This window comes from Antedon mediterranea, chromosome 8 (assembly GCF_964355755.1).
Source record: "Antedon mediterranea chromosome 8, ecAntMedi1.1, whole genome shotgun sequence".
Classification (NCBI taxonomy): domain Eukaryota; kingdom Metazoa; phylum Echinodermata; class Crinoidea; order Comatulida; family Antedonidae; genus Antedon; species Antedon mediterranea.
The window spans coordinates 2,875,817-2,899,864 of record NC_092677.1 but is presented as its reverse complement, the minus strand read 5'-3'; the positions used below and the strand labels follow the sequence as shown (position 1 = coordinate 2,899,864).

At 33.5% G+C, this 24,048-nt stretch overlaps 4 protein-coding genes across 6 annotated transcripts in view; 2 read left to right on the top strand and 2 right to left on the bottom strand.

The window, feature by feature from the left end:
* LOC140057486 (protein spire homolog 1-like) overlaps positions 1-4,083 on the bottom strand; it is a 52,674-nt gene extending 48,591 nt beyond the window's left edge. For both annotated transcript variants that reach the window (XM_072103158.1, XM_072103159.1), the window contains exons 1-2: positions 3,786-4,083; positions 3,118-3,143 (exon numbers count right to left, since the gene is read on the bottom strand). In XM_072103158.1, the coding sequence (XP_071959259.1) occupies positions 3,118-3,143; positions 3,786-4,050 (291 nt within the window). In that variant the 5' untranslated portion in view covers positions 4,051-4,083. The remainder of the gene's footprint in view (positions 1-3,117; positions 3,144-3,785) is intronic.
* Positions 4,084-6,216: 2,133 nt separating this feature from the next.
* Positions 6,217-10,275, top strand: LOC140056546 (uncharacterized). Its single transcript, XM_072101950.1, has 8 exons — positions 6,217-6,286; positions 6,472-6,813; positions 6,991-7,308; positions 7,580-7,951; positions 8,396-8,767; positions 9,055-9,204; positions 9,294-9,331; positions 9,601-10,275. The coding sequence occupies exons 1-8, from the start codon at positions 6,253-6,255 to the stop codon at positions 9,694-9,696; spliced, it is 1,722 nt and encodes a 573-aa protein (XP_071958051.1). The 5' UTR covers positions 6,217-6,252; the 3' UTR covers positions 9,697-10,275.
* A 1,557-nt stretch (positions 10,276-11,832) lies between these two features.
* On the bottom strand, positions 11,833-16,282 carry LOC140056547 (syntaxin-16-like). Of its 2 annotated transcripts, XM_072101951.1 has the most exons (9): positions 16,131-16,282; positions 15,551-15,630; positions 15,317-15,369; positions 15,022-15,128; positions 14,727-14,889; positions 14,500-14,624; positions 13,992-14,135; positions 13,638-13,718; positions 11,833-13,276 (listed from the first exon to the last, which is right to left on the bottom strand). In XM_072101951.1, exons 1-9 carry the CDS (start codon positions 16,209-16,211, stop codon positions 13,172-13,174), a joined length of 939 nt encoding a protein of 312 aa, XP_071958052.1. In that variant the 5' UTR covers positions 16,212-16,282; the 3' UTR covers positions 11,833-13,171. The 2 variants fall into 2 exon arrangements, 1 of the variants encoding a protein (XP_071958052.1); XR_011846775.1 differs by lacking the exon at positions 11,833-13,276 and having other exon boundaries at positions 13,644-13,718; positions 13,898-14,135.
* Positions 16,283-16,515: 233 nt separating this feature from the next.
* LOC140056298 (probable ATP-dependent RNA helicase DHX35) lies at positions 16,516-22,942 on the top strand. Its single transcript, XM_072101622.1, has 17 exons — positions 16,516-16,552; positions 16,863-16,993; positions 17,632-17,802; positions 17,926-18,030; positions 18,194-18,255; positions 18,458-18,631; positions 18,970-19,038; positions 19,217-19,345; positions 19,445-19,626; positions 19,817-20,018; positions 20,265-20,491; positions 20,728-20,822; positions 20,930-21,007; positions 21,108-21,156; positions 21,255-21,489; positions 21,778-21,889; positions 22,056-22,942. Exons 1-17 carry the CDS (start codon positions 16,516-16,518, stop codon positions 22,095-22,097), a joined length of 2,100 nt encoding a protein of 699 aa, XP_071957723.1. The 3' UTR covers positions 22,098-22,942.
* The last annotated feature ends 1,106 nt before the right edge of the window (positions 22,943-24,048 follow it).

The following is a 24,048-nucleotide window of genomic DNA, read 5'->3' as shown; positions in this document are numbered from 1 at the left end:
AACGCGCTACATCTACAAAAAATAAATAAATTTATCTGTCTCCGCAGTCAAGAAGGCAAAATGATGATGGTGGTACAGTACGTTCCCACATGGGGCGTGGTTGCGGACTAGTTCATTATGGTACAGAGGTGTTCTACAGTAGGAACTTTTATTTTTTGTAGGTACAGTAGAGTAAGCCCTCCTCTGGAGAGAATGACATTGACCTATTGTCGGTTTATCAAGGTGGAATTTAGGTGGACCCAAGTCGGCTTACCTACCCTTGAATCTGCTCATGTCTCTCTACTGTATTTTGTACACAACTCCTAACCCATTTGGATTGTGATTTTTGGGGTAGTCTTCCCACTTTCTCATGAAACAAATTTCATTAACTATCAGAAACAGCAGTTAATAATTAATACAATAATTTTAATTCATGGTGTCAACACAGTGCAATGAACTCTTGTGCAGAAATAAAAGATCATCAACCACAAAAAAACTTTTTACAGTAATTAAGTGGTATTTAATAACCAAAATGACCCAATATTCAGATTCCAAATGAACTTGACCTTATTAAAAAATCATATTACTGTTAATTGAAGCGGGCACTTCACACAAACACCCAACCCATTGTGCATGCATCGCTGCCTTGTTTACTTTGTACATTAAACTATAGTTAACGCATAAGTCATGCCGAAAAATATCAAAGGGTTTGCGGCGTAGATGTCACAAAGCTAGGCTGTGTTAACCAATCAGGTATTGTGTTCAGCTGTATCACTTTCTTTCACAATCCCAATTGTTCTTTCTCGGTGTTGCAAAATGTATCAGAAAAAAATGTGGAGTACTATAGTACTTATTACCATACATTGATAGGAGAGGCTATACAAAAAAGGCTAAACCACAGGGGGAAACCCTACAGTAGAGTTTTATTTTTGTGTATAATAAAGGTCTGTCTACACTATCAAACTAGTTTGACAAAACAGTGTGATGTTCCCAAATATGGTAGTGTTACTGTATGACATCATCATGTCCATATATATCACATTTTTTTCACATAAAGTTTAATAGTGTGGACAGAGCTTAACTCTGCAATATGATAATTCTACATTGTACAAAAAACCACAATGTACTATTGTATGTTTTCATACAGTTTCTACTATGTCAACGATACTTGTCCACGAAATTAATTGGAATCACTAAGGGTGAGTGAGTGGCCGAGCGGTTAAGACAGTGGAACCGTAATCACGTACTGTAGCCATAACATCGGCAGGGGTTCGAGGCTCACTCACTCCATGGTTCTGGTGGTAGAACGAGTCTTCTCGGATAAGGACTATAAACCGTAGGTCCAGTGTACACAACTTGCTCGTGTGCACTTTAAAGAACCTAGTACATCTTTCGAGACGAGTAGGGGGTTACCCCGGTGTATTAGTACATCACAGCCACTGATCACCAACTGGGCCCTCTGGGAGATCAGTCTTTGACTGAAGAGGTCACCCAGTATAAAGATAAAACAAACAAACAATTAACGAAACTTTAACTTACAGGGGACTTCCCCCTAGATGACTCCTTAATCATTCCTTAACAAGATTTTAATGGACCCTGACTGTCTGGATTCAGTGGGGCTTTAAAGGCCGGAGTTGACCCCTAACACATTTGCAGGTAAACATCGGCCACTTTTCACACAAATGTAACGACATTCGACAAAGCAAAAGTTTAGCATCAAGGCATCGTTGAATAAGACTAAGATTTTGTCTGCTTTTAACTATAATCTGATGTCAGACATTCCGTAACTGGCTTAACAATCACATTCAATAGAGCGTCACATTCCCACACTCTCTAGGTAAACTAACTAAAATACCACCCTTCATTGTTAATAAAATCAGAAATGACAATACAAAATTGTGTTACCTGTACAGTACTGTATTTACAGGGAGGTACTGTTGTATCAGTAATAAAAATGATGACATTTATTAGAAATGAACTATCTTTGAATTATAAATTAAAAACTATCTCTGGTAATCTCAAAACATCGTGGTTAATTCAAAGATCAAACTGTCGGTTAGCTTTTTATTTTGATGATATCCAATATTATCATTTCAAATCCTAGTGTACATTTTACACAGTATATTGGGATGGCTGTGTGCTACTGTATACTATACTATACTACAGTACTGTATGTGTACAGTACTGTATTACTGTACTGTATGTGTACAGTGTATGATATACTGTACTGTAAGTAGGCCAAATGATTATTTTTCAAATTATATTAAAATTTGCAACAGAAATGTAGGATTGAACAGTCTTAAGTATCATTAAGTACTGTAATATCATTTTGGTTGGTGTAAATTTTGTACAAACAGTACAGCAATTATAACCAACAATCCCCGTTAAAAAAAATAATTTACATCTATCAATTTTAATTAGTTACCACTGACCAGAGGGTTCACTAATATTTAAAGTCTGATATGATAATATAAAAATAAACTTTTCAGTTTGTTTTATATTAATTATTCACACTCTGTATAAATCATTGACCGTCCGACTAAATGCTAATTAACATCCATTAACGAGACAACTTATAGTATAATCAGACAACAGTAATTAGGACATGTCTAAACCAACATACAACCAATTAGTGTCATCACACTAAACTAGATTATAAACAAATTATACACTGGGACGGTCCACATATTAATTCTGAATACTGTATTTCTGTACAGTGAGTAAAATATGAGAGGATTCGCATCAGCGCACAACAAAAAAACCTGAATAGGAATAAATAACTACCCTTATTAAGCTTTAACAATAATTGTGAGTCATAATGGTTATAAAATTTTACACAAATTCTTGGTATAAAAAGCATACAGGATACAACAGAATATTATTAGATGTTTCTTTCTTAACGCTTGAGTTCACACCTTGTATCTCATTTTAATGGCAAACGTCACTGACAATTTCTTTTTCGGAAACAATGTAAAGGATTTGTTGGAAAACCCCTAAATTTCAAATATATTTAGAGCCAATTTTAAAGGTTTCTCCAAAACTGTGTGAAAATTATAACAGGATTTTGTCTGAATAGTTCTTCAATAATAATACTAACTAAAGTGTTTAAAAAAAATTATAGAGAAAAAATAGACTTACCTCTATTTCTGTTTGACTCGACGATTCTTTATGAATAAAATAATTAAATCCAGATGAGAAAGGTCAATATGAAAATAAACATTTAAAAAAAGTTAAAAATTGTAATTACTGTGTAATTTAAATACTGTACTGACTGATTCCAAATTTAGAACTGCCCAATATCATTATCAGAAATGTCAAAAATGAAGTCCACATGCAACATCATGTAAATACAATGTCAATATGCAAATAAGGTATCATTACATTTATGCAAATGTCAACAAATTTAAAATGTGTTTCTTTTGAATACATACTAGACTGTACACATACATCAACGCTACAGGCAGTACACATTTCTTTTATTCATGTACAGTATCACCAGTTGAACAAGATGTTCCTTTTTTATTTAAAAAAGCAAATATTTTTACAATAAAAATATTTATTTGGCTATACACACAATAAAATTATTTATATTCTTTAGCTAGACTCTCATTCACTTCAACTACCTGCCAAAACTCAATCAGTCAGCAGGCAAAATTCATACACACAATTACCGGCCAACACCACAACATTCGGAAGCCTGTCCAAAAAACTCTCTTTTATAAACATAAAATGACTGGAATATATGAGGATATAAAAACATTGAAAATATTAATAATATTAATAATACTATTTACGAAAATACTAACCGGTTGATGATCCATTATTCTGAGTGTGTACAGGTCTCTTGTTTGCTATGCGTATACTCCCGTCGCGGTAAATCGAGATGGCCTGAAAATCGAAGGCCTGGGTTCTTTTTTTCCGTCTTTCTTCATGTAAATATTTAGCACATTGATAACAAAGTGCCCATGCCTGTTCCTCATTTAATGGTGCCCCAAATGATTCTAATATTCCATCCAAATTAGCATATCCATCCTTCTGTATGTCCAATTTTATAGGTGGGCCTTCCGCCATGGTTTGTGTTTTTCTAAGCTTGCGAAACGATCATGTGTGGTACGGTACACTCTCTCTTGGTTGGTGAGCGTAGTTCGTCTGCACGCGACACGCGTCGATGAGCAGCATTTTTGTTATGGTAATTATTCTTTTAAAAACTGATCACAGATTCGATTACTTTCATAATTTCTCTTTTTTAGTACAATAAAACAATACAATTAAAAAATTATACTATTTATAACAGAGGTTTTAAGAACAAAATTTCGATCAAATTTTTTGTGTGTACTAGAATGTACTTAGTTAGAGTTTTATTGAGAAAAGAAAAAATATATTATTATTAATATAATTAATTATATTTATAAGATTAAAAGCAAATAGTTAGGAGTAGTGTAGTTTTTTTTTTCTCTTTTGTGGCGCAAACACCACTTTTATTCACATTCATATTATCTCATATTACATAAAATCAGTACAGTACAGTATTAATTAACTTGTAAATGTCGTTACAGTTCATAAGTAACATTTTTACATATATGAATTCTGTATTACTCCTTTTTTCATTAATTTTCTTATATTTTGTTATACACTTGACAGGATCATCATTATCATCTATCCCGTTTTAAAATAGTTCACACATTTTCATTTGTTTGTTTTTATTTTACAACCCGGATTATACAATATATTTATATACATGATAAAAAAAACAATAATAGCTCAGTACCAGGAGTAGTGTAGTTATACCATGATTGTTCGTAAGGAGGATTATTTGAAATTGGTAAATAAATAACAATAGTTTCATCTTAATTAAAAATATGGAGTAAACATAAAAATATAGTCTCAACTCAACCTATAAATGTTGTCAGAAAATGAACGACATTCAAGACTGAAAAATATTAATTGAATAAAATATAAATGTACTATTTTTTAAGTTTACTAATCCATGCTCAAACAAATAATCGTCAAAAACAAGTAGTTTTCGAAATAATAATTGGTAACGTAATTAGCATTAGCATGTTTCTGCTGTGATAAAAAGTTCGTGACGTTATACAAAAAAGAGGGCGCTAAACCAACAAAATACTGGTATCGGAAAAAAAAGACAGAGCGTTATTACGATAAAAGGGGGCGCTACACATAAAAATAGTAATGTCAGAGAAGAAATTATTACGGTAATTGAATGATTTGGCGTTATTCGACTTTCGTATAGTATATACATTTTTTCTTGGTTTTTTTTTTGGTTATTCGAAAATGATAACATTGTAAGTAGTAAAGGTTATCATTTTGAAAAAATATAATTTTACCGACATTTAATTTTTTTAAATCTGACTTATTTAGCACAATAAGATATTCGTTAATTACGGTTATTGTTTGTATCCTACAATCAAACTTATGTTTTTTTCTTCTGTAGGCATACTTATAAACCATCGCCGTGGCAATAACTAACTACACGCTTATAAACCATCGCCGTAGCAATAACTAAATACACGCTTATAAACTATCGCCGTGGCAATAACTAAACATACGCTTATAAACCATCGCCGTAGCAATAACTAAATACACGCTTATAAACCATCGCCGTGGCAATAACTAAATACACGCTTATAAACCATCGCCGTGGCAATAATTAAATACACGCTTATAAACCATGGTCTACTAACCCGGGTTCAACTGGCGCAGGCAGCTAAACGTGGAGCAGCAGAGCTGAGCAGATCAACAAACAAGGTAAGTGGTTCAATTCATTCACTAACCATAGTATATTAAGTTCTTATTTCAGCAACGCGAAAACAAAGCGAATTACGCGAATCGAAACGCGAAATTAAACGCGAAAAATACACACACAAAAAAAAATATTATTTTGGTCACTACATTTATTTATTTTTATTCGAAAATTATTTCAAACATTTGTATGGTTTAGTGATGAAGTGTTTTCGGCTTCTGCTTTCCTTCCAGAGGGTCTGGGTACAAATTCACCAAGCAATACCTCTCACATGTTTATTTTTCTAAGTGTGTTTAATTCATATTATTTTTATTAATATTAATTAAACAGAAATCGAAAACGATTCTTTAAAAATTCCCTGAAAAAAGTTTTTTAATTGTCAGGAAATGGTTTTAATCGATACTTGTGACGTCAGACGACGATACTATGAGTGAAAGTGAATGTTAATATCAATTTTATTTACACGAGTTTGAGACATTGCTGAGGCAACATGTAATAATCGATCAGTTTCCATGATGCTAGATTATTTTAGTATTTATTTCATTGGTACGTTTACTGTTATTGATATTTATTATGATATACTTGTGCGCGCCTATACATAACCTACGCGCGCTCACCTTTGTTTGTACGCCGCACCCTGAATCACTCAAGTGTGACGTCAGGGGTTTTGTACGCACTCGTCTGATTGCCAATCCTCAAGGTATTAACTTGAATTTTTTTTTTTTTTTAAGCAAGCATATTGTTGATTCGGTGCCAGACAGCAGAAGCAAACGAACGGACAGTAAACGATGGTGAAGTGTTCCAAGCTGTCGTAAACCGACAGACGCAGTTAACTTGTAACTTCAATACTCGTCTGAATCGTAACTACTGGATGCGATGGTGGTATATTGAAGGTGAAAAGATAGTTGCAGACAACGCTGACGTCATCACGGATGGCTACAGCTTCGCGTATAGCGGTACCAATACAACGTTGAGGATAGCTAATGCCACGCAGAAGGTTGAAGGCACGTATCGGTGCTATATCATTCTCAGACAAAGTAAAGTTATCGGGGACGTGAGCCTGAAACTACTATGTAGGTATCAATTCATTATTGTTCATGGTGCTGGTAGGGTTCCATTTGGTTAAGTTAGGCCTACTACTAGTACATTGATCATATTGATGAGAGTGAGGTCAATTATAGTTGTTGTGATAAATCAAGATATTGATCGATACCAATCAATAAACTGGAATATTGATTATTTCTTATTAGATCCTCCTACCACCATCTTGTTAAACGGTTTCCACGACGGTGACTACATTGAGGTGTCCAGCAATGTTCCAAAACACATCGTCTGTATGGCTGTGAGATCCAAGCCGATTGCTACGTTTCGATTCGTGACGGATATACAGTCAGATGATGGTACGACGTCTGTTAAACCGTCATGTGATGGCAATGGATTATGTAACAGCACATCGTCTATTCACATTACGGCTTCGATTGCTGACCATGGTAAACACGTGACTTGTATTGTACATCATCCTGGTTTGAACTCACCTTTGAAAGCTACTTCGATGATAGAAGTCGTTGGTAAGTATTTATCAGTGTAGCTTTGGAGTGGAGAACAACCTATTATAATATTTATAGTTGACTATTGATATCAGATAAAGCCTTGCTCTCATTTGGACGCAACACAAGGACGTCGTAAGTAGTGGGACCAATCACGACGCGAATGATCGCTCAAACTGTCGCTTGTAATTGACTGGTTATCTCTCATGTAACAATAACATTACTATATAGTAGGCCTACACATACAGTATTTGAAAATGACCAAATGATGCCTCCCTTTTTTTTCTTACAGACTACGTCGTACCAATCACCAAGTCTAATCTCCGGCTGACGTCATTCATAGAGGAAGATGAGATGCCGAGGAATACTGATACCACTCTCACTTTGGTAGAAGACGAAGAAGTCTCTCTCCAATGCGTGGTGGACAAAGTTAGACCAGCTGCTGACATCTTGATAGAAATAGACGGTGACGCTATTGAAACGCAATCAACAACAGTGCTGAAAGATGACGATGGTCTTTACAGCACTGAGGTTGCAGCCGCCTACACATCAGTTAAAGGTGACGACAGAAAGATTGTCTGCTGTGTGGCAAAACATGAATATCTCCGTATACAAAAAAATCAGTTGGTGGAACAAAAAATCTGTAAACATCTTCATGTAGAAGGTAAACGAAAATGTATTCATATTTTCTCATGCTAACTACATTAGTTACACAATTACACAGACGAGCTTGTCCCGCGATAATCCGTCCGTTCCTCTGCGCTTTGTATGTAAATGGTATAAGAAATAACATAGATTCTATATATTACCCTTACCGCTCGTCGTCTGTTTAAATTGATCTTAAGGCGAATCTCGTAATTCTGGGGGGTAAATAAACTCGGCAATATGTAGAGTAGGGTGGTCAGTTCCCGAATTCTATGCCGCGGCGCCTTCCTAGTATTGTTCAACCAGCTGCAGATTTAGAGATGACCTGGAGAATCGTTCTTATCGGGAAATTGAACCCGGGTCGTTACCACTTTGTTACGCGTAACTATCATTACAAACTTGAAGTTTTGTTATGCCCACGAGAACCAGCTACTTCAAATTTAACCATATTATACTCTTTCAGAATATTTTGTACCACTGAAGGACACCAACGTAATGTTTTACGCAGCAGATGATTCGGACCAAGGCTTCAACAATGACAGGATAATGTTTCTGGATGAAGACGTGGTCACTTTCAAGTGCTTTGCTAACGATACCAGGCCGCTGACCAAGGTCCAGCTCCAGCTAAACAAGGTAGAAATACGTCATAGTGTGACCAGAAGTCTTTGGAAGGGAGCAGATGGACTTTTTACTACTTATGCTAGCGTAACTTTGAAGCCACATGACATTTACGGTTTGGCGGCGGAATTGTGTTGTCTGGCAACGCAGAATGACGTCATGGAGATCTCTATCTGTACTATTCTAAACGTGACAACTACTGATATAGACAGACAAGGTGAGAATAACGAAACGCGGGATTGAATTAATAACAAGTAGGCAGAAATTAAAGTTCTTATATAAGATCTTAATTGTCCTCCTTCGTACGCGGCTTTTCTCATTCTCGCTGTCACGGGCGTAACTGGTGGTTATCTTATTCTCGCTTTCACCTAGTTCTGTGACGTAACTCTAGATTTGTGCATATCAGTATAAATGCATTTCAATCAATGTATGTAACAAGAATTTGAAGCGAAAAGGAAAATACTATAGGGCCTACCTGATGATAATAAAATGTTGTTTTTACAGATACAGAAGAAATTTCAAGAGATGAGAACGAAACTCAGACACTATGGTACAATTCGAATTTACTGATTACGATTCTCTGCCCTAGCATTCTACTTCTGCTCATTTTAGTGTATGCCTCTTGCCACTGTGTGTACATTGGTCTCTCAAAAGGTTCGTTTAAATTCAATCCTTTAGTTGAATACGAATAAGGTATGGAACGCGTCAGTTAAATGTTACTTTAAATTATTATCTTTTTTCAGAAAAAAGAAACGAAAGAAAGAAAAAGATTACAGTTGAGGTAAGTTTTTTGTTGTAAAGGGTCTTTCATACTAATTGTTTGCCGGAAAATCAACCGTAACCGCGTTTTTACGCGCATATCGATTGGCGCATAGTCGCGTGGAGCGTCGGGAAAACGAAGCATTCACGTTCGATTAGATTTGCCGGCGTCGGACCGTAACCGGTGCCGGAATAGGTGTGAAAGACCCTCTTTACTCAAACTATAAGGACTTAGAATGGAGATGATCAGGTAATAATGACGTATTTTGGTGTTCTTTCTTCTCATTGTAGGATTATATGGAATATGTTCCAGAATCGAACGATTACGCCGAATTGAACACCAGCATAATCCCAGATTTTGAACACACTTACGAGTTTATCCAATAGAAGGTTGACTAAACCAACCAATACAAACATGATTGAAGAGAAATATTCCACCTTTAAACTAAACCTGATTTGGTTCGGTGACTTGCCGGCCGCAAAATTTGTTTAATTGTCTAGTGTAAACGTAGCTTTAAGAGGGAAATTCTCTAATTTGCCACACAGCGGGCGTTTTGACATGTCTAGCTCATTATAGTGATCATGACACCGAATCAAAAATGGTTAGACAGTTTTAACTCTTAATTACAATACTTATTTAAATAAAAGCAGTAATCAGTGAAAACTATGTTTATTTTTTACATTCTTTATTATGACATTTATGTAACCATAATAAACACCCTCAATTAATGTTATGCAAATAGAGGGGTTAATAGAAAAAGAAAAATCGCATTAATAGCTTTCCTCTTAAACCAACCAACAAACGTACACATTAAGTACAGAGTGTATGATGTGATACTTCGATTTGATTTAGAGGTGAAAGTACAAACTAATAAATTAATTTAATTTTCAACACAGAAGATTGAAAAGATCAAGTTTAAAGTTTTAAGCTTGCGTTCAAATTGGAACCAAGCTTAACCAATCACGACGCGATGATCATCCAAACTGTCGCTTGTGATTTGTCAACTGTGTTGCGCGTACATCGCTGCGTTGCTTTTAAACGGAACCAATCTTTTAAGAATTCAGAAATTCACCTTTAACATGTATATATGACAAAAAGATGTTTCAATGAAGTATTGCCAGAAACTAGCAGATAACACCGCCTATTACTCAGTAAATATTTAAATAACAACTTTCACTTATGTTTGTAATGTTTAAGTTTCTATCGAACTTTTACACAAACACTTAAGGAAACCGAAATATTGTTGACGTCATTACAATTAAGGTGGGTAAGAGAAGAAGCGTCGGTGGAAAACATTAGTAAAATAAACCACATAGAACCTCTATTAAGGAGACACCTTCGGGACCCAACATAGGCCTTGAATAGGGGTTGGTCTCGTTCGTCTCACGGGAAGTGTCACCTTAAAACTTAATCTCTTTCTACACTATCAAACTTTATGTGACAAAGAAATGTGATGTGTACATATATGGACATGATGATGTCATATCACTACCATATTTAGGCATATCACTACCATATTTGAGCACATCACACTTTGTTTGTCAAAGTAGTTTGATACTGTTATGTAGACAGAGCTTAATAAGAGTTTCTCCTGAACTGGGTGTCCCAAATAAGGGGGTTCTACTTTTAAGCACATAACTAAGTACATTTAACCAAATAATTGACAATTAAGCTTATATTACCGTCTAAAGCTGTTTCAAAGGCTTGTGTAGGAGGGGAACTAATAAAGGTCACAAAATGCACATTTCTCATATTTTAAATTAGCAGTATTTGTGTATTATTTTATAGCCTAAACATCGACATTTTACAGTCTGGCCCTGGTGTAGTGGTTAACATTAAGACAAACTTAGCATGGGATCGGATTTAAACAAACATAGATAGGCCTACTGTTATGGTATAACAAGGGTTACAATAATTATCATTGGAACCAGCTAAAATCAGTTGATCTTAGACCTGCTAAATTAAATATTGTACAAAATAAGAAATATGGAGGACTGATAAGTAAATAACTAATCCAAAATTTCAATAAATATTGCTTTGAATAAACTTGTATTGGTTTAACGAATATGTATTATTGGTTTAAGGAATATTACATTAAAATTTGCCTTTACCATATAAAATAGAAAACATATATAATTCTGTATGCACCTTAAGCTTGTTTCCCACTTGGCCGCAACGTAATGACGTAACCACAACGTAAATGAGTTGACCAATCACAAGCTACAGTTTTGGATGATCCAACGCGTAGTGATTGGTCAAAATGCTTGCGGCGCGCTTAAGTCATTGCGTTGCGTCCTAATGGGAACCAAGCTTTAGGTATAGTTAAATATATAGATAAATAGTATTTATACATTAAAGCTTGGTTCCCACTAGAACGTAACGCAATGACGTAAACGCAACGCAAGCGTTTTAACCAATGACAAGCGAAGTTATAGACAGTTAGCAATCACAAGCAAATAAGCCATCGCTTGTGATTGGTCAATTCACTTGCGTTGCTTTACGTCCTTGTGTTGCGTCCTTGTGTTGCGTCGCTAGTGGGAACCACGCTTTAAGAATAAAATCATCAGTCAATGGTCTTTAATTGAAGGTTCTCTAATTAAAACGGTTAGTAATTGGAGGGATAGATATTTTTAAAATGTATTCCTACAATAATTGAATACATTGATACAGCAGCACTGAGCATAATGAATACAACATTAGGTATTGAATACAACATTAGGTATTGAATACAACATTAGGTATTGAATAAAGCCTGGTCCCACTAGAGACGCAACACAATGACGTAAACGCGTGTTGACAAATAATACGCGACAGTTCGAATAATCCATCGCTTGTGATTGGTCAACTCACTTACGTTACGTCCTCGCGTTTCGTCTCTAGTGGGAACCAAGCTTTACTATTAATATAAATAAAACATATAAACATAACAAATACATTCAGAAAGTAATAAATATATACTGTGGCTCAAATCATATGACTTATAGCAGCGAGTGAAATGCACACAACCTATTCATGTATGTATGTTTTGATAATACTGTTTTGTTTTCACATAATGTTATCTTTCAACAAATTGAAGTTACTTTCTCATTATTAAATTGGTTTTGTATAACTATGGGTGAATATTCCCTGTGATTTTGTGAAAAAAATTAATGTTAGTTGGCTCTGTCCAACCAATTAATAAGTTAAAACAAATGTATTAAATAAAATGATGAAATTGTATATTAAAACAAAATATTAAAACAAAATATTAAGACAAAATAACATTCAATATATTTGAATTATAACAAATTCATAGGTACAGAGAAATTTATAATTAATTTTTAAACAGTTGAAGATGAGGAAATATGTGAGAATTAGAAAAAGCTGCCCCAACCGAGATTCGAACCCGGAACCTTCTGCTTGATATTCAGGCACCCTACCATTAGACCACTGGAGATTTTAAGACATTGTACAAATTAACAAATTGCTATATTATCTATTGTGAACCCATTGTACAATATGTTAATTTAGCCAAGGAATGCACATTTTATATCGCAACAACACAAATAAAATACACCATTTATAATCTTTTTTGATCGAAGTCTATGATAAATAATTTATATTATTTACTTATATTGATGGCTTTACTTAGGAATTCTCCATTCCATATAGAAAACAAAATATTATAATCACACAACTTTAATCAATCAAATATTTTGACATGATCAAAAAAGACTATACAAATAATCTAAAACAGATAAATCAACTTTTAAAGTTGAACTAGCCTATTTACATATAATTTACATATATGAATATTGAAACCTTAAGTTGTATGCATCCTTTTGGCCCTACTTCGATTTATAACTTAATAATTTAAAATCATCAACTAGATTTCTTGGCAATTAAAATAATGATTAAAACGACGATAATAACAAATAAAATCAAAATCACCATCATCTTGCGGTTCTTTTTCTGATATTTCTCAGCCTGTGAAAAAAAAATTGATATTGGTATAAAAAAAAAACAGGTCTTAAGAACAGTATTTGTGGCAGTAGATTAGATTGTGATATACTTTCATGAATGCTATATCTTGGTCAAAGGTCAGCTCAACGAGAAAGGTTGATAAAACAAAAGTTGATTTTAGACTGGTTAGTTGCATAAAGCTCTGTCTACACTATCAAACTTTATGTGACAAAATGTAATGTGCCCATATATGGACATGATGATGTCATATCACTACCATATTTGGGCACACCACACTTTTGTTTGTCTAGTCTAGGCATTAGACAATAATTGAAATATATTTCAAATACAGTAAATACTTGAAATCATTAATCAAATATGATACCTTTTGTAGCTGTTTGAGGCCACTTTGTAACCTGTCTGATGACTGCTCAATATTATAATCAATTTGATCTAGAATTGTACCCTGAAAAATATATAACAATTAACAGTCAGTCTTGAAATTATACTAATATGTGATGACAAATGTACATTCAAATGTGAGTTTCATGCCTGTTCTACAACCATCGTTGGAGATCTCGGAAGACCTCGTTCAGATCTGATATTGATTGCTCTATGTGTGTGATTTCTTTCTTACGTTCTTACCTGTTCTACAACCATCGTTGCGAGATCTCGGAAGACCTTGTTCAGATCTGATATTGATTGCCCTATGTGTGTGATTTCTTTCTTACGTTCTTACCTGTTCTACAACCATCGTTGCGAGATCTCGGAAGACCTCGTTCAGATCTGATATTGATTGCACTATGTGTGTGATTTCTTTCTCGCGTTCTTCTATGAGAGCACTGTTTTCATCTACCATATGTACTTGTACATCTGTAAAGCCCTACAAGACAAAAAAATAAATAATTTCAGTACAAAAATCAGTAAAAAAAAACCCCACAGAACTACTTAACTTTCATTGAGAATTAATCTAAATACATATCAGGAATTTGAAGAACAGTAACAGTAGCCATCAAGTTTATCCATATATGGACATGATGATGTCATATCACTACCATATTTGGGCATATCACTACCATATTTGGGCATATGACACATTTTTTGTCTAACTAGTTTGATAGTGTAGACAGAGCTTGAGCACAGATATTGTTAAGCCCTTATTAGAAAGGACAGACACTTTTTTTTTTCACCAATGAACTTAATTTAATGGCATCTCATCTTAACTATTTGTTGAAAGAACAAAGTACCCTGTCATATATCATGTCCTCGTCATCAAGGTCGTCTTGTGCAGCCATGATGGCGCTGTTGTTTGACGTCATCATATTGCTACCACCAAAGTAATGCTGTGACCGCTCTTCTCGACTCTTCATTCCTGTACAAAAGGGAACAAGCATAACATTAGAAATATTTACAATTTCAATTTGATGAAAATTTCTTTTGCAGAAAAAATATCTTCACAAAACACTAAACTTACTTTTAAGGTAATTTGATTGACTTTTCCTAAAACTTATTGATAAATCTTGAAGCTGACCCGCTAGAGTTGACATTATATTTTTGGTAACTTTCTGTTCTTGTGACGTTGACCTACGACTTTTTGCACCCACTGATTGAATTGACCTTTGACATCTGTGAAACATCTAAAAATAAAGCAATATCAAATAATTTTTTTATTTTATTAATAATGATTAGGGTGACAATATTGGTGAGGTGACAATAACAATGTGGGTGACAATAAGAATGTGGGTGGCAATAATAGGGACAACATTTACCTGTGTAATTTCTTGTGTCATAATTTCAATAGAGTGCTCTTCTTCCATCGTGTCATCCAGTGTTGGTCTGTTTAAATGCTTATCATGAACCATTGCTAATTCTTTCACTGAGAAACAAACAAAGATAACAATAATTAATTGGGTAAACTTTGAGGCTTGCAAGCAATGATTAACTGTTATTTATTACACATTTAATTTATCATGGTTTTTATGTTTATTTTAATCTTTAATTTTGCTGTTCAAATTTATTTGTAAATTGATAATAAAGATTTCAAGTAATTAAAATATTTCATACTTTTATGTTGAATTCTGGATATGTCATACTGTATTTCTTCAACACTATCAACCCTTCAAAAAGAATAAAAACACTTTGAAATCAGATGATACTGAATAACATTCATACAATAATAATGGTGAAGACATTATTATGAAAACTAATTTTCTTTCAAACTCACAAAAACATTTAAACAATCAATCTATATTAAAAAAAATTTTTTTTTAAACAATAACATATTTGTGCCAAACTTACCATTCAGGAGGTAGAGATGACTTAGAGAATGATACCACTCCATCAGTAGTACTCACTAATGCTGTCCTATCGGTCTCATTCTTACAAAGAACACAAGATTAATGTTATTGTGATTAAAGTTAATAATAATAATATTTAAGGGCTAGTGTTGCCCGAAAGCTCTGCTGATTTTTCTGGCTGTTTTACTTGATCGTTTTGATTTAGTCCAGCCACTGATACCCACAGCATTGTCATTTTTTCAGTTATTTGCCTTTGGATTAATAATAATAATTAATATACACATTCATCAACAAAACCTATAATTTATATAAACTGAGTCCGACTGTTTATATAATTTTGTTTGGCAAATATATACAAAGTATTAACCTTAGTTAAGTATAATATTCTCATTTAACAGAAGCGCCATGGAGATAGAATAATACTTAAAGTTAGGCTGCCTCCTCAATGCACTACACGCAGTGCCGGATGAATCACCACAGCGTTCTATATTAGGTTTCTTGGCCTTACAATATTATTTAGACAGCCTACCTAGCTAGGCTAGCCTAGATTGTGACAAATATAAAGGGAATTAACGGCTTACCTGCTCCGTGAATATATGCCTATTTTGAACAGCATTATTTCGCATTAAAATAAATACTTCTGTTAAACTCCGTGTCGCCATATTTTCATCCTCATTTGATAAAAATCAAGACAATTTTCAGCAGCAGTGGGCTTTTGACAAAATCCTTTCTTTACACGTACTTGGAAGCAGACAGTTTTTACACCTAAAATATTTGTTTAAATAGTTGCAAATACATTGGATAAAAAAGTCAATTTGTTATTTTCTATATAGATAATAATATAATATGTAATAGCAATTTTAATTTTTAATAAAAACAATGTACCAAGGATTGTTTTTGTAAATTATACAATGAAATAAATTAAATATTCTGAACAATATTTCTGTACTTGAGGGCAGTTTCAACATGGCAGCCTCCTACAAACCAAAGTTTTGGAGGCCAGGTGAGCTTTTTGTTTCAATAAACAAGGTTTCATCATTACTAAATAAATGTAATTCCGTTGATGACAAGCATACTTTACTTATACACAATAATATTGACGTTAGAATAATAATTAGATAGATTTTTCTTTCTAAGCCTCTCAATTACTTTCTTGTTGTTGTGCAGACACGATAGCCCCCGCGGTACCAGCCGTTGGCAAATTAAAAAGGAAAGGCCTAGAGAATACATGATGCTTACTTACTTAGATAACGCTATCTATTTTTATAACTTTATAAACTGGGTTGATATGCAGTTCATGATTTTGATTTCAGGAACTGAGGCTCCAGGAACAGCTCTAAATGAAGAAAGAAACAACAAGAAAGATGATAGCACGGCTGTCATCTACAACCCATACATATCAATGTCGATACAACAACAACGTCAAAGACTTCCTGTATTCAAGGTTCAACAATAAGCTATTTGTTTTCAATATGTTATTACTATTACCTTAGATTGATTTATTCCCATCTACCCATTTATATACTCCTCCTACCTAGATGCATACTGTAAGGGGGACAGTGTACCCATTGATATTCCTGGTACCCATTTATATACTACTCCTACCTAGATACATACTGTAAGGGGGACAGTGTACCCATTGATATTCCTGGTACCCATTTATTATCCTGGTAAAATTCCCATTTTACTCGTAGGTACCCATTTATACTCATACTAGGTACCCATTTATACTCATACAGTAAAACAGACAAATTTCTTGTTTCTGCTTCAAATATTTATTGTACGCGTACTTTCGACCATACTGATGATGACCTATGGTCGAAAGTACACGTACAATAAATATTTTATTTTGAGGCAGAAACAAGAAATTTGTCTGTTTTATTTTTATACATGATCCTGCCTACGCAGCACCTATTTCTTTCCTGATTTATACTCATACAGTAGGTACCCATTTATACTCATAGGTACCAATTTATATTCCTAGTTATTAAAAGCTACTCATACTGTACTCAATTTATACTCCAATGCACTCATTACATTCCTGGTACCAAATTATACTATTTTTTCATTTTATTATCGTAGCATAGAAATCATATCTTATACCTGCTGGAGACTCATCAGACCATTGTGATTGTTGGAGAGACTGGTTGTGGGAAAAGCACTCAGATACCACAATACCTGGCTGAAGCTGGATGGACCGATAGCGGATATGTTGTTGGTGTTACGCAACCACGTAGAGTTGCAGCTATAACGGTATATCAGATATAAATCCTTGCATTCTATCTAGCATAATTATTAGTTGGTCGACATAAAAGATGACAAGTTTTGGAGAGAGTTGTTATAAACTAAACAAAATTAAATATTTTATTATTTCAGGTCGCTCAAAGAGTAGCAGAAGAACGAGGCGCCGTGCTGGGTCACGAGGTCGGATATTCAATTAGATTTGATGACTGTACAGATAAGGATGCAACAAGAATTAAGGTGAAATAATTAATAAATAATACATGAACAGGTGACTGCCAACTAATTTAAAATGAAAAATGTTGAAATTGTTATATGAATTAAAAAAATATATACTGTATTGTCCAACCGTAGTACTGTACAATTGGTAATGATACCAATATTAAGAATTTTTTTTTTCTAGTTTTTAACAGATGGTTACTTGGTAAGAGAGATGATGGAAGACCCTTTGCTCTCAAAATACAGGTGCGTGTTTCGTCCAAGCAATTTATAAAGAATAAATATTTATACTCTTATTTATTCATGAAAAGGTGCTATCATAAATGATATTATTATTATTATTATTATTATTACTCTAATATTCACCTTTTAATGTGTATATTTTTTGTTGTCATTGTTTGTGTTTTGATTCTAATGTTTTAATTATTTTCTTTATTTCTTTTAAAAGTGTTATTATGTTAGATGAGGCACATGAGCGTACACTGTACACAGACATTGCCATTGGCCTTCTAAAAAAAATCTTGAAGAAACGGAAAGATTTGCGTGTGATTGTTGCCTCGGCGACGTTGGATGCTGAAGCATTTCAGAATTTTTTTAATGATAATGACACAAAAGACAAAAGGTAGTGAATTTTTTTTTAAAAGTAATTTGACACAAGACGGATAAAGTCAATATAATCCCCAAGTTGAATTCACACCCAATTTAAACTTGTTTCAAAAGCTTAAATAACATTTTTTTTACCTTTAAATTAAATAGTATTTATTTTTTTTATAAGTCTTACCAATAGTAAATTAATCACTGTCCAATCAGATAGGTGGTAATTCCCCTTATACATTTATTGATATGTATGACCATATCATAATAATTGGCAATGTTTGTTACATTTTCTATTTTATATGTTCAATGTTTGTGAACTGTTTTACAATGAAAGTCATATATTTATATAATTTTACATTTCAGTAAAGACACGGCTGTGATTTTAACAGTAGAAGGCCGGACATTTCCTGTCGATATATTCTACACTGAGAGGTAATAAAATCTAGTTTTTATAATACATTTATAAATAATAATAATAATAGTTCATTCTTTAGCGCATATAAGCAAGCTCTCAATGCGCTGCACATTACAAATATAAATTAGCTTCATGTACAGGTATTGTCAGTATCCGCCTTGGATTTTATATAACAAATGTAAATGCTTTTCTTAGCCCAGTGCCCAACTATTTGAGGTCAACGGTTGAAACAATCATTAAGATTCATAAGAGTAACGAGGAAGGCGACATCTTAGCATTTTTAACCGGTCAAGATGAAGTCGATCAAGCGTTACAAATGGTCATGTAAGTAATATTATTTGAGAATTTTTCTGACACAGTTATACAGTAAAGAATGGATATAAATGAAACATTGTTTTGATTAAATTTCTTTTATAATTTTAGCGATTATGCAAGATCAAATAAAAATGAGAAATTAATGAAAATGAAAGCGTTGCCAATGTATGGAACCTTGCCGGCAGATGAACAGATGAAGGTGTTTGAAAGGACGCCCCCTGGCACCCGCAAGATTGTTCTGGCAACAAACATCGCAGAAACTTCTATCACAGTGAATGGTATTGGTTATGGTAAAGTTTCCACGAATTATTCATTATTAAATCAAAAAGTGAAAATGAAAAAATAATATGAAAAATATATAGCAAACTGTTCTATGAGTCAAACCAGACCTTTTCAGGAATTTTATGAAATATCTTGTACACAGACGACCACAAACAGAGTGGTACATCTTCAATTATTAAAATTCAATTTATATTGTAGTTATCGACAGTGGTTTTGTCAAGATGCGAGCTTACGACGCAAACACTGGAATGGAAGGCTTGGTTATCGTGCCGGTATCACAGGCCTCAGCCAATCAGAGATCGGGAAGAGCAGGACGTAATCGTTCAGGCAAAACATACCGATTATACACAGAAGCTGATTTTGACAAGCTATCGCAGATGACCGTACCAGAAATGCAAAGGTTTGGACTAATAGGCTAATCTTAAGCTCTGTCTACACTATCAAACTTTATGTGACAAAAAAATGTGATGTGCCCATATATGGACTTGATGATGTTACATCACTAGCATATTTGGACATATCACTACCATATTTGGGCACATTACACTTTTTTGTCAAATTAATTTGACAAAATTTAAACATCTCTAAAGCTCTGTCTACACTATCTAAAATGTAGAAAATAAATATTGTTATTTGTTTATTTCAGAGCTAACCTATCTTCAGTGATACTGCAATTAAAAAGCCTAGGAATTGATAACGTTCTACGTTTCACATTCCCATCACCCCCTTCTTCTAAAGCTATGATCCGCGGTCTGGAGCTTCTGTATGCGTTAGGCGGCATTGATGACAGCGCTAAGTTAACGCAGCCTCTTGGAGTCAGAATGGCCGAGTTTCCACTGGATCCAATGTTTGCCAAGATGCTTTTAGTTTCTGGTAAAAATTATTCTGATGTATTTTAAAATCTTCAAATAGAAACCGTTAACCGTTTATGAATAAAAATCAGAATCATAGCATAATATCAACTATCTAATAAAATTTTTGTAAAATTCATGAAATGTTTACAATTAAAAGTTAACAACCAAAATTTACTTTCTGGAATAAACTTTTTTCTTAATTAAGTTATTTTAACTTTACTAAATTTTCTTTAAATTAATATTTTCTTTTTGTAGGTGACTTTGGTTGTTCTGAAGAAATTCTTACAATCACTGCCATGTTACAAGTCCAAAACATATTTTTCACTCCCAGAAATCAGAAGATTCAAGCGGTAGGTTTTATTTGTTGTTATCAACATTAAATTGTGAAGGTTTTTATACAATCCAGTATAATAATACATAAATGCATTTAACTTGGACGGGTTTTTTTTTTCTGAAGGAGAAAATGAAGAGAAGGTTTTCTGTGATGGAGGGTGATCACCTGACATTATTAAATGTATATGAAGCGTTTCAAAAGGTAAATATTATTAAAATTAATTTAGTACATTATTAGTATATACATGTTAGCTGGATTTCTCTTAACCAACCATTCTAAATTTTCCTACATTTTTGCTTAGTATGGTAAAAATTCACGATGGTGTCATGAACATTACCTCAACTACAAAGGTATAAATATTTCATTTTTTACATTATTATTATTACTACAACAGTATAACTATAAATGATACAATTTGTTCATTACAATAATATTTTAATTTCTAAAGGTCTTGTTAGAGCTTCATCGATTCGTAAACAACTAGAAAAGCTTTTAAAAAAATTCAAGATAAAACTTGTGTCAAGTGAGGGCGACGCTGATGTCATTTGTCGATGTATCGTTGCTGGGTTTTTCGCAAATGCTGCACGACTGCACGCTACTGGATCTTATCGTACTATTAGAGATGATAAGGAGTTGGATATTCACCCAACATCTGTGATGTATGCAGAAAAGTGGCCCAAATAGTCAGTAATCTTTTCTGTTTTTATTTTTTACAATAATTTTCAACACTTTTGTCTCCTATGTCGTTCTTCAACAAAATTATTTTTAAAATTGTTTAGTCAGTTTGCATATGTTGGAATTGAAAATTACTATCTATGTCTCACATTTAGTTTAAAAGAATGTAAAATAACATTTAATTATTATTATTAAATTATTAATTATATACAATTATCCAACAACAACTTATAAATGTAATTTTTCAATTTCACATACACACACTTAAGTTACATTTATGTTGGTTGTTGTTGCAGTGTTGTTTTCTATGAAGTTCTACAAACAAACAAAGATTATATGAGAGATGTAACAGAAATAGATCCAACATGGCTGTATGAATTAGCTCCGCATTACTATCAATATGGAACGGTAAGGACAAGTTTTTATGCTTCTGGGTTAAATATTTTTCACCCTCATCTGATTTTCTGTACAAATCTTAAACAGTGCTTGACAAATGTTTTGCTATTTTTGTTTATTTCTTTTATCTAAAAACTATAATTAATAAAATAATGTGTTTTATATATCTTTTATTCAGGAAAATGAGATAGCAGCTAAAAGAGCCAAAGTGGGAGATTGAAGTAAAGTAAATAAGATTAAACAAAATAACAGTAAAGATAACTAAATGCTAAATCACCTGTCCATATATGGTAGTGATATGCCCATATATGGTAGTGATATGCCCATATATGGTAGTGATATGCCCATATATGGTAGTGATATGCCCATATATGGTAGTGATATGCCTAAATATGGTAGTGATATGCCCATATATGGTAGTGATATGCCCATATATGGTAGTGATATGCCCATATATGGTAGTGATATGCCCATATATGGTAGTGATATGCCCATATATGGTAGTGATATGCCCATATATGGTAGTGATATTCCCATATATGGTAGTGATATGCCCATATATGGTAGTGATATGCCCAAATATGGTAGTGAAAGTGCCTAGAATAACAAATAAATGGCAGCACCTGCATTAAGGTCTTAATCTCTGTCTACACTATCAAACTAGTTTGAAAAAAAAAGGTGTGAACTGTGATGTACCCAAATATGGTAGTGATATGCTTAAATATGGTAGTGGTATGACATCATCATGTCCATGGGCACATCACAAAAAGTTTGACTCAGTGAGAGTCCTACTTACAATTGTGTCATCTTTATCTAAACCAAACAACACATGAATATTAGCTTAATTCGGGTGGCCAAAATGTGTGTGGCTACTACTATATACTAGATGTATAAATATTTATGGAATCAAAGACCTCATAATAAATAAATAAAACTACAAAATTCTTTTTGTTAATTATTGATTTATGTTGTGTTGTTTATTTGTTAATTAAATTATTGACACTACTATTTAAAGACAAGTTTCTGTAGATACAATATATAGAATTACATATATCTTAGACGATGATTTTGTCTAAATACTCTTGTCCATACCAGGAGAAGCATGAGATTACAGAAAATAGCTATAGCACCCTCTATTCTATACCACATTATAAAAATAATAATAATGGAACAGTCCATATACTACGTCACAATTGTGTGATTTAACGAAAGGGAATTTCCCTTTACAACAATGACATCATACTCTAAGAACACAACGTTTTTACATGGTAAATTCCTATTTTTACTTTCGATAGTAATTTTTAATTTGTAGCTAGGCATTCTGTACTTAGGCTGGCCTACACAATTCCAGATACAATAGTATTGCAATCGCATATCTACAGACAGGTGCCTAGAATACCCAAATACCCCTACCTAGCTAGCTAGGCCTACCATCTTACTTACTAGCCTAGCCCATGTATTGACCCTTCTTGTGAGAGAGAGACAGGGAAAGTCACGATTGAAGTAGGGGGTACATAATTGTTTTACTTTATAAATTTAGCAGTAGCCTAAATTGAGCAGTAGCCTAGCTACACTGCACATCAGTAGTGTAAAAATCAATGTTTTAAATAATTTTGTTTTATTTTAGCAAAAGGATGGCGAAATTTATTGGACGACAAACCGAAAGAGCAATATTAATTGAAAAAATTGTTGAAAAGCGCACAAATCTGATTCAAATAAGCGGGCCACCCAACATAGGCAAAAGCTCGTTAGCAAATTTAGTAATTAATTCATTACCCAACAAGCCAACAACATACATCATTGACATCCGGGATCAAAAGAATGTGCAGACGACAAGAGATGTTATAAAGAGTGCACTCATGCGTGCAAGTACCGCAAAAATTGAAGATGATAAAATGTCTATCCCAGCACTATTGAGAAGAATCAAATCGCGTCAAATATTTGTGTTTGACAATGCGGAGGAGTTCAGTAGAGATTATTCGTCGGACGACGCACAGACGGATTTTCTTGAATTATGCAAGGCTCTGGCGAGTTCAAAACACACAACAGTCATTATCATTTCAACATTTCGTTTTCATTTTTACACGCAACAATTTTTTGAAATGAAATTGCAAGAACTTTCTGATGAAACTTCTAAAAGTATGATCACGTTAAATTCTGTTTCTGAAATG